The 13,430-nt window shown below is 28.2% G+C and overlaps 1 protein-coding gene across 2 annotated transcripts; it reads right to left on the reverse strand.

Annotated features, from left to right (window-relative positions):
• Positions 1–8,653: 8,653 nt before the first annotated feature.
• Positions 8,654–12,110, reverse strand: LOC114175994. 2 transcript variants are annotated; one of them, XM_028060868.1, is made up of 6 exons: positions 11,401–12,110; positions 10,483–10,594; positions 10,193–10,364; positions 9,705–9,889; positions 9,231–9,362; positions 8,654–8,992 (listed from the first exon to the last, which is right to left on the reverse strand). In XM_028060868.1, exons 1-6 carry the CDS (start codon positions 11,790–11,792, stop codon positions 8,969–8,971), a joined length of 1,017 nt encoding a protein of 338 aa, XP_027916669.1. In that variant the 5' UTR covers positions 11,793–12,110; the 3' UTR covers positions 8,654–8,968. The 2 variants fall into 2 exon arrangements, with proteins under 2 accessions (XP_027916669.1, XP_027916670.1); XM_028060869.1 differs by having other exon boundaries at positions 9,226–9,362; positions 11,401–12,106.
• Positions 12,111–13,430: the final 1,320 nt, after the last annotated feature.

A 13,430-nucleotide genomic window follows, 5' to 3' on the forward strand; every position in this document is an offset into this window, starting at 1 on the left:
GTGACAAATCAATGTAAAAAATGCTATGAGATCTAACTCTTGACTCAATGGGTCAACAATTAAAAAAAACTTTAGACAAAACTTCAAATAATTTTAAAATACACAAAATCAATAAAGTTATAAATAAATAGAACTACCAAAAAGAAATTAATTTAAATAACACGGAGACTCAGTAAAAAAGACTAAATATAATTTAATAGATTAGCAATCATAATAACAATGCATCATAATAATTGTGTTGAACTCTAAAAAGTTTTTTTCTCTTAGATCCTTACTTTTTCTTTTCATTCAATATATATTTGTTTCTCTTCTTTTTTATATTTATTTCCTTTGACTGGGATCGACTATTATTATTTTTTCAATTTCGTACTTCAACATACAAATAAAAGAAATCTAAACAAATTGTTCTTCAAATATTAAAACTCATGAAAAATCAAAGTAAAAGTTAATTGAGACTACGATTAAAAAAAATACAAAAATAATTTTCACAAATCAAATGTAAAAATGCACGATGTAATTGAAGAATATGAAAAAGTTAAAAACTCAATGGAATTGGATAAAGCTTTACGATTTTACTCCTTACAAAATTCTAAAAACAATAAACAAAACATAATTTCAAAACAAACACATTAAAAAAATTAGGTTATTTATTTATTTATTTCATATGACATAAAAAAGATAAAAAAGGAAATGCTAACTAGGACCTCGTTCTGGATACAAGATGATACGATCCTATCCAAAAAAGTGTACTATCGGTTCTGAATTTAAATTCTTTTTATGTAAACTAGATTAAATAAATCAAAGAATAACGCAAAATAAGACTAAGATCATATATGTCACAATCTAACAGATTGATAAATAAATAAAGATTTGTCACAAAAATGTCACTCTTTAATAAGAACTTATAATAGAGACTTACATTTAATAAGATTTATAAGTTAAGGAAGATTCACTTCAAAAATGTCAATCCTTGAATCCTCTTTAATGAAATAAAATTTAATATATGACTAAAATTATTTACATAAGTTTTCGGTACCTTTATATATAGGCACATGAGTTTAAGAACACTTGTAAATCCTAAAAAAATTCTGAGTCTAAAAACATAAAAATATAAACTAATTTCTAAAATAAAGTCAAAGCCCAAAAAACATATAAACATAATTTAATTTTTCTAAGAATTATTCTTCAGATGTGCTTCATGTTATGGGTCATGATCTTCATTCCTTTATATTCGTGTTTCAAGTCATTATCTTTATTCTTTCATGTCTTGTGAATGTCAAAAGCTCTTTCTCATGTTGAATTTATATAATATATAATGTAATAAAAAAATGTACTAAATATACATAAAATAAAGACATACTTATATCATTGGTGGAAATAATAAAGATGAGTTTGAATAAGTGACCACTTCGATCGATATATTTCAAGCACATCATGTACTATGGCAAAATTATAATAATAATAACAATATGATAACAAAAATCACTATTTTAATTGTTTTAATTTATTTTCCAAGATTGTAACTTCAAATTTCCACTTATTTGACACCAAATAGAGAAAGATATGAACAAAAAATTAGGTACAATAGAAAATTTGATCATCAAAAGAGAAAAAGAAAACATCAATTGAATGTTAATAGTAACGAGTGGTTCGAACCTTTTTACTTTTTTTTTCCTTCAAAATTACAAAGACAGAGCATTACAATTCAACTATATGTTGCAGTATAAAAATTAATTATTTGTATAAGATATTTATCATTTTCTGTGTTAGGTAACCGTTTGATATAAATACATAATTTCAGATGCGTAAATTTATGTTGGATAAAATATTTAATATAAATTTATGTCGAATAAAATTATTACACATAAATTTTATTTCAAAACTTCATGTTTTTTTTTAAATCTAATTAATTTTGTTTTAAAAATGTAAATGTTGATTTACATATAACGAATCATACTCCAATTCAATAGGAGAGAAGTCTATTAACATTGTCACTCCAAGGAAAGAAACGAGAAGGAAAGAAGTAGAAATCGCGAGGAAAACTCAATTTTTACATTCGACTATTTAATAATCCGACATGAATATTACTTCAAATTTGTATCAATGCATGATGTTGTAAACCATGTGATGTGAAAGACTAATTTTATACCAATTTTCTTTTATTTTTAATCACATTTCAAAGAAAGAGAAGTGATATTTTAAAAATAATCAAAACAAATTACATTAACAACTTAATATTAATATTGTAATATTTTTAACTTTAAATATTAATATATTTTATCATCTTATTAAAGTAGAGTATGAAACCAATACTTTTCTTTAGGAGAGTGTCAACATATCCTTAATCTTTGATGTCTTGGAATTCTTTATCGTAATTTTATTTTCTTTAAAAGATTTTTTTTTTCCTTTGATTTTTATCTTTGATATTCATCTATCTAAAATATTAGATATCTATCTTTAGTTCCTAATATTCCTTTTAAGATAGATAAATCACATTTATTTTACATATTTTAAGAGTTATTTTGAAGTGTAGCATACTTTTATTGTTTCAAAAAATTGATATGAGTTACTATGAATGATCATATTTGATTTTCTGCTTAAAACAAAATTGATGAGTTACTTTAGAAGGATCCAAAACAAAAAGAAAATTTTGTCTAGAAATATCAAAATCATAATCCAATATTTTAAGGGACTTAGGGACTTAATGAAGAAAGAGTATCCACTACACATTTTCCTTAGTTGTGTAAAATTTTTATTGTGGTCAATCAATTATTTGATTAGCAAATTAAAAAACTATAAAAAACAATTTTCAAATATGGTAAATTTGAAAGGGGTAAGAAATGTTACAGATTATCATTTCTTACCCCTTTCAAATTTATTTGGAATGAAGGGCGAAAGAAGTTGCAAGTTTAACGCCATGACTATCAACAAATATTTGTCCATAAAAAATGATAAATCTATGAATGAATGATAAAAATAAAAATATAAATATATAGTGGCTATTGTTTAATTATTGTTATTAAATACAATAAAATTTAATACATAATTTAGAATAAATGTGTCCAAAAAAAATTATATCTACAAAAGAAATCATATATTATCATATATTAAATATTTTTATATTTGAAGACATTTTATCATATCACGTTCCACAAAATTAGTACGAGACTCCTCACTTGTAATTATTCTTTAAATTTTAAGAAAAGATTTTTCTAATTGAACAATTAAATTATTAGTATCATGTTCCCTAGTATGTAAAGAAGTTGAATCTGTTTTTTTAAAAAATAAATCTATCATTTTATTTTTCATAATATATCTTTTTTCTTAAATTTAAGATTAAAAACAATTTATCATAATCAAATCAAATATTCAAAAACACAATTACTAAAAGAAAACTTTATGATAATTGAGCAACAATTAAAAATCAGTTATGAAAGAACATAACAGATTGTTTTTTCTTTTATATTCATAAACAGTGAATATACACATACTAAGACTCATGAGATTAAAAAGATAATGGTAATTATTAAACTAATATTTCACTATCAAGTGAGACAAAAGAGAGTTATGTCTTTTTTAAGAGAATAGAAGAAAACAGATGAAAGATAAGAGTAAAACTAATAAATTTGTGTCTAACTTACTTATTTATTCATAAACAAGTAAACAACAAGAAAAACATGAGACGGTGGAGGATGAGTACAATATGTGATAAATTCAAAACACAATGAAAATAAATTAAAAATTATCTTAATAAATACTTGTATTATTATTTTATTATTTATTAATATTAAATGTTGTGTTACAAAAAATAATAAAAAGATATCTAATTTAATTTTTACTAATTTTTAATGTATTAACTACATTGTAATTTAAAAAAAATAAAAACTTGAAAAATTTTAAATATATTAATTTTAAAAAATTTTAAATTTTTGGGGCCCATCACCCCTTAGGTACTGTTGATACGCGCACAACCACTGTTGATGCGCGGTCAACCACAGTTAATGCGTAAGGGAGCTGTCATCGCAGACGAATATATTATTTTAGTCCCTCCAAAATAATTAATTATAAAATAATTATTACACACAAACTCTCTTAAGTTAATACTTTATATAATAGCAATAAATGACTATAAAAAAAACAAATACAATTACATTAACAAACAATCTTATAATAAAAGTATTGTTTCTCATTATTATAATTAGGGATGATAACGGGACAGTGACGAGTTTCGCTACCTCATACTCATCCCAAGAGAAAAAAATTCAACATCAAACCCATACCTAAATTCAATGGGTATCAAGTTTTTGTTTCATTCTCATCCCCACCGGGTATCGGATATATACTTGTACCCATACCCATACCCGATTTCTTATTGTTTCAATATCAATTTATTAATTTTTATAGAAAAATAAAAAATTTTGGTAAAAGAAATATAGTATTATTAAATATTCAATATTAAAAGGAGTGTTGTTTATTCAATATTAAATATTTAGAAATAAATTATATTATAATTATATACATTTAACATCAAATAAAATTTCATGAGAACCAAAACATTTATTAAACTTACAAACATTAATGAAACCTGGTTGATAAAATTTAAAATATTTAAATATATATATATATATATAAGGAAAATAAATATTCAAATTTAAAATTATTTTAAATATATTTACTTCACTTTTTTTAAATTCTAATGAAATTTTTTTGTTATATACTAATTAAAGTTACCTTTTCGACGACTTTAATATTGTTGGGTTATATATATATATATATATATATATATATATATATATATATATATATATATATATATTCTTTTCACATATATGGTTATAGTCATTGTTATAGTCATTGAGAGTTAGGGATGTCAACGGGACGGGTAGAGTACGAGTAGTAGCTCCCCCGTACCCTACCCGCTTGATAAATATTCGTTCCGTATCCGTACCCATATCCGTCGGGTATCTGTTATACGGGTACCCGCCTATTTTTTTCATATCCGCGGTATCCACGGGTACCCGCAGATATTTACAAAATTATTTAAAAAATAAATATTTAATCATAAATTCAAATAAAACGAAATAAAATACATCTATGTCATAAATTTTAAATAAAGTTCAAATAAACTAAAGTTCATACAAGTCCAAATAATTATAAAAGTAATTATAAAATGACGTTCAACACAATGAAAATTTTTTAATTAGTGTTTTTATCAAAAATTCCATTTTCTACAATTGATTCCTAAAAAATAAACAAAATAAACAAATAATAAACCTCAATTACCACGTGTCAAGTATTTTTAATATTCATTTCCTATTTGACACCCGCGGGTACAGATTTTTTTGACATCCCTAATTGAGAGATTGTGGTTCTATATGGTTATATGACATTAGTCTTACACATATAAGACCTTAGACACCACTTTAACCCCAAAATCTTAAGGCAATGTTGTTATGGGTCTTTATTCTTATATAGTGTTTAACTTTGTCTTTTTTATCCAATGTGGGACTTTGACTCACACTTGGTCTATTCCCAACATCTCCCCTCAAGGGTGAGTCCTTCAGGTGTATGAGTAACCCCTTTGGTTATGAACCATCGGCTCTGATACCAGTTGTTGGGATTTTTAGGGCTTTTGAAAATATGAGAGATATATGTAATATGTTATACGGAGGAACATATTTTTATATTTTATTGATATACTCTATATATAGAGCAAAAAATATAACAAATATCAAGTATAAAATATTTAGAATATCTCACTCCGGACCCTGATCTAAAATAATAACTAATTTCCTAAAACTTAAACATATATTTAAAACTGAAATATTTCTTAAAAATTAATTTAAATAAAAAAATATATTAAGTAATATTCTCAACAAATATATATTGGATAGTGAAAAAAAGCATTTATATATATATATATATATATATATAAATGAATATAAAATTACTTAATAAATAATAAGTATTTTAATAATTTAAAGGGAACGAGATATGACAAGGACGAATTTTATAACAGGTATGAGAACGAAGATGAAGACAAAACGAATATGTAGATCCTCATCCCCAGTTGAAAAAGTCGAGTATTTCCTAAACCCAATTACCCATCACAAAGATCAAAATGTCACTACCTAGACTATACACCCAAATTTTACATTTTTCTCCATATTGTCTATTTTATGTTTTAGGTATTTATATTTTTGTGTTAATTTTAAGAGTTTCATTTTACTCTACCAACTCAATAAATAAATTGTTAATATTTAAATAGTGGAGTTAACATTTGAAAATCTACGAGAAGAAAAAAAAAACTGAAAAAGGCAAAGGAAAGAGGGACGGTGACGTGGGGCCATGGAAAGTGCCCATGGATCACTCCCGTCCAAAAGAAAAAGCCTATGGCCTTCCCTTCACATGCATAATTAAAAATGGTAATTATAATTCATAAAGAAATCATTATTAAAGTTATTACACAATTTGTCTGTTCTATAATGTTAATAAACTTCAATTAATGATAAAATGTCAGGGAAAGAATACTTTACTATTACAATTTCTTTTTATAATAGATGTATATAAAATAAAAATGTATGTAAATCATTATCTTTTTTAACCCCCACCAAGGCAATCTGAGATTGAACACAACCTTTTCTAAAATTTTATACATAAAAATAAAAAAAATTGAAATTATAAAAAAAATTTCTATTAACATAATTTTATTTTATATACATTATTGTATTTCTAATTTTTTTTCTAAATGTTTCTTTTATCTTCTCTAGACTCTATTCTTCATCTCTTTGAAGATTGGAGTAGAACATGCCATAGAACTTATGGTGTTGAGATCTACAATCATATCTAATCAAAATTTGGAATCTTTAGGTTTGTATGTAGCATTTAAGAGCTTGACACAAATCTTTGTCCAGTTAGGATCACTAGGATGTGCTTTTGATTGTTGAACAAATTTTTTCATATGTAGATAGAACAACCTATGTGAGATAGAGTTCATGGAAAACACCTAAGTTCAGTAACATCTATTTAGGTAGGAGAAGTTAATTATTTAAAATATGTTGGTCTTAATATAGAATTGTGATGTAATTTAGTGAAATTGATGTATGATTTAAGTTTGATGTTTTGAATGGTTGAATATTGAGTTTAGCTTAATAGTGTAACAAATGTTATTTAAGTAACATATTAATAATAATAATAATATTATTATTATTTATAATAAAAAAATATTTATAAAATAAATAAAAATTATTCACGTTATATACAATTCTCTCAAGTTTGTAAATAAATAAGATAATAAGAAGTAAAAAAGTAGATTTCAGGTCTACAATTATATATGTATCAACATGGTTATATCCTTTTTAGATATCTATAATAATATATAAAGAGAATTCTCTCTTCTGTATCCACATCTCATAATACTAATTCTACCATTTACATTATAATTATTTATTAAATTTTTTAAAATTAACGGTTACTTTTATCTATTTTTTAAATTATTTTTTCTATTCATTTCACTTTATTTTTAATATATATAAATTTATTTTATATATTAATTTAATAACATTACACTATTATCACATATTAATATAATATCATTTATATTTAAAAAATGTGTATACAAACACGATAGCGCATGTGTTTAATTTCTTATAAAAATCAAGAATCTTAATAATTTAACTTTCAGTATATAGTCGATTTTAATTTAAATGGACTGTAAAATCCTCTCAACAATGTAGGAATGTTGTTCCCTAATACATTATTTTCTTGAAATTGACGTGGTTTCATCTTCTATCAGATTTTATACTTATCATCCAAATATTCAATCTGTGTTTATGTGTGCATAACAACATAGTGGGTTTTTAGGGACACACTTCGTTTTGGAAATAGCAAATAATACCGTTTCATATCTTTTTTTGGAACTTTCCTTTTATTGTTATTATTACTTGGACGATTATTTGGACAATGTTTTCGGCCTTTGAAGCTATTTGCGTTTTCAATCTATATACCATGTCTTTAATGTTTCAGCCACTGAAATCTCTGCGCTAAGGGAGGTTCCAATCCGAACATGTACTAAACACCATCGCACATGTTGTTCCCCGATTAGTATGTTTTGATTAATGTTGCCATACGAGAAACTACACCAGAAACAAACAACCAAAAAAGGTTTGAATTGGAATGGGGAAATAAAAAATGGTTTAGAAATATACGTTACCCAATATTTTATTGTCTGATTGTTCTAGGAACAAGTTATTCGAGATTTGTGAATCTTTTAGGTGAGAACATGGAGGATTGGAATGCGACGCCTTGTATTTTCATGTCGGTTCATAGTAACAAAAAATTGAATGCTCCAAAGCCTGCTCTGTCCTTGTTGGGGACCAGTAAAGATATCATAATGGCTTACATGCATGCTTTACCTAAGATTACCTCACATTATTACACCTTGTTCAATTTTTGAGGGGAGAAAGAAGTAATAATGAATAACTTTGTCACTAGTAATTTTGGGTAAACAATTGATCCTTAAAGAAAGTAAAATACACACTAAACCCTCTTATGCTTGTAATTGTGCAACTTCAAATAGAAATGTACGATGTAACAACTTCTAGTTTACTTTTTCTAAGGAGACAGAGGATTAATTGCAAGCCTGTCAGAAAAGTGGCAAAATAAGTAGGTGCATTCTTTCAGAGTAGTTGGTGTAACTCAAAGTACAAAAAGTATTAGTGATTCCAAAAAGGAGTTCAGTTGAGGTTAGACATTGAGAATTGATAAAATAAAATGCAGGGGCAACCTAGAGGGCCATATCTTAAATACAATAATATACTTCTTCCCTAGCTCAATGTATCCATTGTCATTCTAAACAACGAACCTAATAACTGCTGTCAGACAACATTCAGTTTACAAAAAGATTAAGGAAGTTACAGGAATAAGTAAAATGTTCCTATATCATCTACCAACAGCCACAGACATAGAACTACGGTTCTCTGCGGATCATGCGCTGCACAACAATAAAAGAAAAACCACAGAACCATTTGTCAGTCAAGTTACTAAGGGTTGAATAGAGGTAAAACACAATTGAGAGGAGGAGAGATTTCCACATGACAAGATTGTTGATCAAATGCTTCAGAGATAAAAAAGAATAAACACAAGATTGTTGACAAAATGCTCCAGAGATTAAAAAAAACACACTAGTAGCACAATAGATATACATAAGATGAAAGGAATGTTAACCTTACGTGGGTGTCTGACTGTTTAAATAGATGATGACGCGCTAACATCTCTGGTATTCCTAGAGCAGAAATGCTTTCACAACCAAGTAGCTCTTGAAGCTTTGCATCACATAATATCACCATTGCATTTAAAGGGTCCTGCAATTAATATGGAGAAATTGTAGACCAAACAATTATTATTCCTTCTCATTGTTAATCTCTTTTACATTTAGATCCATCTGTCCAAATAAAAAAGGCAACAGCTCACCAAAGTAATTTTAGAAACAAATATCATTAGAATGAATATAAGGCATTTTCTTCAGTTTCTGTTAGTTTTCAGCTTTCAATCAGATTTTGATTTCAAGAATCTTTCATGTCCGTGAGCAATAGTTAAAACTCCATCAGAAAAATACTTCTATTTATGTATTGATTTGTTAACAGAAGGTTGAATAATGTTTGAGCATGTGAAAGAGTGGATAATGTGATGAACATGCAACACACCTCCAAATGGTGATGCTTGATGTACTCCCAAACAAGTCTTATGGCTTCAGATTGTTGCATCTCTTTTCCCTCAGTACCCAAAAATTTGGCAAGTGCTTCAGATATTACGACGGTGGATGAAGCAGGTTCGGCACATTCAATTTTAGTTTCAACGTCCACCTTCACTCGCTTAGCTTGTGACTCCTCTGGAGTGATAAAATTGAAAGAATATTAAAGATTATTGTACTAAAAAACAACAAAACCGCTGGTAGAAAAGATGGTAATGTAGTATCCTCATTTTATTTGGGTTCTGAAAGGTAAATTTTTCAATAAGCAGTTATAGGAGAAAAATATTAAGAAGGTAAAATAAATAGCTTTTCCAAAGGTTAAATAAAATAACTTGCATCAAAGCTGAAGTGGATTAGTTATGGGAGAAACTTCTTCATTTCATCTTCTTATTTTCTTGAAACATGTTTATCCAAACAGGGCATGGGCTACTTAGTACTTACTTGAGGGACCAAGTGGGATAATGTGTTTAGCTAGCAACTGATTCATCTTGAACATGTCAGTGCAGTCTGTCTCAAATACCAAACGCAGTGCATCATCACAAATTATCTTCCTTTTGTTACCAGGATCCTGGAGGTTGTTTTTCTTTATGTACGCCCAAAGCTGCCTCACAATCTGAATTGAGCACATGATAGGGTTGGATTACATATGAATTTTTTTATGGATAAATGAAGATCCATGCTTTTACAGTGAAAGTGAGGGATCTAAACTTGGTTTGGTAAAAGAAAACTACCTCAGTTCTTGGCAATGCAGGTTCACCAACAACTGCCTGAAGCTCAGGAGAAACACCACAAACTTTGTTTAGACCACCAGCACCACCTCTTCTTTTGCCTCCAGTTTGAACACTGGAAAATCATTTATAAAGAACAGCAACACAGCATTCTTAGTATATGATAGAGACAGATTGGAGAAAAATTTTACATATTCAAAGCTAACCAGAACATGAGACCAGACAACTTGAAGAAAGTCACAACATAGCACGGGCTAGCATACGCTGATTATGTATATACGAAGAAAAACAACTACACAGACATATATAAGCTGTTTTTGAACAGTATACTAAAAATGCATTTAAAATTCTGAAAAACGACAAATAACAGTAAGCAAATAAATTGTCAGGCGTCCAGGTCAATGGAATGGGAATAAATACACAATAGGGGTAATAGAGGGCTAAGAAACAGGACTACAAGAGGACAATAGTTAAAGAAAGAGATATTTGGGACCGGCGTGTTTTAATAAGCAAAATTATTATTATTTTAACATAATAAAATCATCAATTGGAAAATGACATGACATGAACAAGTTTACAACTATTTTAACAAAAAAAGCATCAAATTTCAACGAAAGGAAACCACGATAACCAATAATAAAGAAAATAGTAACATCAACAACCAACAAACCAACCATGAAGAGTTTCCGGAAATGGAACAGTACTCGAACTACATACACTAGGAGATCAACCCGAGATCGCAACCGTACTTCGGACGAAAGCGAAAGCGGACAACTCGGACAACTCTAACCCTAAATCGAAGCAAAAAAAAGAAAAAACTTGGAACTAAGATCTAATTAATTTAAGCGACAACAACAAAACCCAGGAAGACCCAGTTAAGAAGTTGAAGATCAAAACAAAAGGGCATATGAAAAACCGCACCTTACTTTGGGCGCTGGAGGTGCCGCAACAGTGGCAGCATTTTCAGGAAAGGAATCAACTTTGCAGGGTGGAGGAGGGTTGGGGTGCTGGAAGTTGATCTCGTCATGGAGGGCAAAATGGGAAGGAAAGTGAGTGGTTGGGAAGTGGTGTTGGGGGATAGGATTGAAATAGTCTTTGTGCAGAGGAGGAGAGTGAGGAAGAAATGCACGCGGTGGGTGGGAGCGGAGAAGAAGGTCGATCTGGTCGCGGATGAAAGCGGCCTTGTGAGAGAGGTCTAACCCTAGTTTAGCCTCGAGCTGCTGAACGACGGCGTTTACAGTGGTTATGGAGTTGGGGTCAGAGTGACGCAGCAGAGACTCCACCCCTTTTGCAATATCCTGGTCGGACACCATTCTTGTTCTTCTTTCTTCACCACCTTCATATACCAACAGAAAAAACGGCTGCTTATACCTTCTCTCTTCTGCTTCTTCTTCTCTCTCTTTATAAGATCGAAATCACAAAAGTACCCTTTATTCGAAAATGGTTTTGCAGTGAGCGGCAAAGAGGAAGCAGAAGGAGTAGAAGCGTAATTTGACAGAGCAGTGGTTGAGGGTAGAATCGTAAAAAGGGTAAAAGTTGCAGGGAGAGAGGGGTTGCTTGTTTTTGACGTTAAAGATGAATGAAATTTGGAAAGAAGAATAAGGTAAAAGTGAAGCAAGGTGGAATTACGGTGATGCCATTTATGATCTGAAAGAGAATTTGAAAATGGTGTGGTGGGACTTGTAGGAGAATCCGTGAGTGGTTGGGGATTAGAGGGGTTTGGTCAACTAATTAAGATTTTTGAAATAAGTGGGGCTTCATCTACTACTCAGCTAACATAGTCAACTTAGGAATGGAGAATTGTTTCATTCCTAGGCAAGCCAACAAACGACAATGGCCCAGTTTATTTAACCATGTTTCGACATACCCAGATCTGGACATTTATGTATCCTATCTTATCCTCTTTATTTTGGAGTATTTAACATTAACATGACACAGGTTTATGTGGTGTCTTTCCTGGTCCAACAACTTCACCCTTCACACAATGTGTTTTTCCAGTTACCTTTAATTAACTCTTCCAGTTACTTATAATTACCTGGAAAAGATATTCTACTATGATAGGCATTTGATTTCAACCATTCTCCTCTTAAAAGTTTTTTGAATTTAAATTCTTTGTTGAATTTGTATGTATTGTATCTTCAAATGTAATTATTACTGATTATAAAATTTTAAAATATATTAAAAATATCTCTAAAATATTAAAATAGTGTGTTTTTAGTGTATCATACTAAAAAAAAAACTGGGTTCATGTTTTTTCTAGTCGAATTTAATAAGTTACCCAAATTATAAAAACATATTATTTATATATATATATATATATATATATATATTTATATATTCTTGTGAGAAAAACGAGTTTGTAAAAAACTTAATGAGTTTCTTTATTGATTTTGATACACAAGATGACGAGTAAGGTAGGAGAGAAAGAAAAATCAAGTTTATAATTTTGAAATTTTTTTAATTTATGAATTTGATTTCATACCATTAATTAAAATCACATAAAATAATTTGTATTTTTTTATTTTAATTTATAAATACTTATGTGTAGTTGTTTATACATGTGCATGCAAAACAATGAACATAAAATTAAATAAAGTGGTTTACCTTGATTATTATTTATTATAATTACAAAATTTTAATACATGGAGAGTCATATTCTTTGAAACTTCATACATAATCCTGAATCAAATCCATTTCTTGCAGACATAATATGTTTTCTTCATATCTTTGTTTCTTTATTAATATAATTAGTTGTTTTTTATAAGCATTATTATTATTATTGGTACATCCATTTTCAATTTAACTCAAATTTTTAATGTCTTTAAAAAAAATCTTAATATCAATTATTCAAAGACCTCGACATCAACAAAATCTTGAGTTTTAGTCTTTATTTAATTGATAATGTGTGTTTCATTTTATTTTTCTTTTGTAGATACTGTTGTAAAATAAAT

This window comes from Vigna unguiculata, chromosome 3, assembly GCF_004118075.2.
Source record: "Vigna unguiculata cultivar IT97K-499-35 chromosome 3, ASM411807v1, whole genome shotgun sequence".
Lineage (NCBI taxonomy): Eukaryota > Viridiplantae > Streptophyta > Magnoliopsida > Fabales > Fabaceae > Vigna > Vigna unguiculata.

Excerpts from the sequence above, each read along its gene's own strand:
- LOC114175994 (XM_028060868.1), bottom strand. The coding sequence starts at position 11,792 with ATGGTGTCCGACCAGGATATTGCAAAAGGGGTGGAGTCTCTGCTGCGT. Across the intron at positions 9,890-10,192 it reads TATCCCACTTGGTCCCTCAA|AGGAGTCACAAGCTAAGCGA; the intron begins GTAAGTACTAAG and ends TTATCACTCCAG. Across the intron at positions 8,993-9,230 it reads TTAAACAGTCAGACACCCAC|CGCATGATCCGCAGAGAACC; the intron begins GTAAGGTTAACA and ends ATTGTTGTGCAG.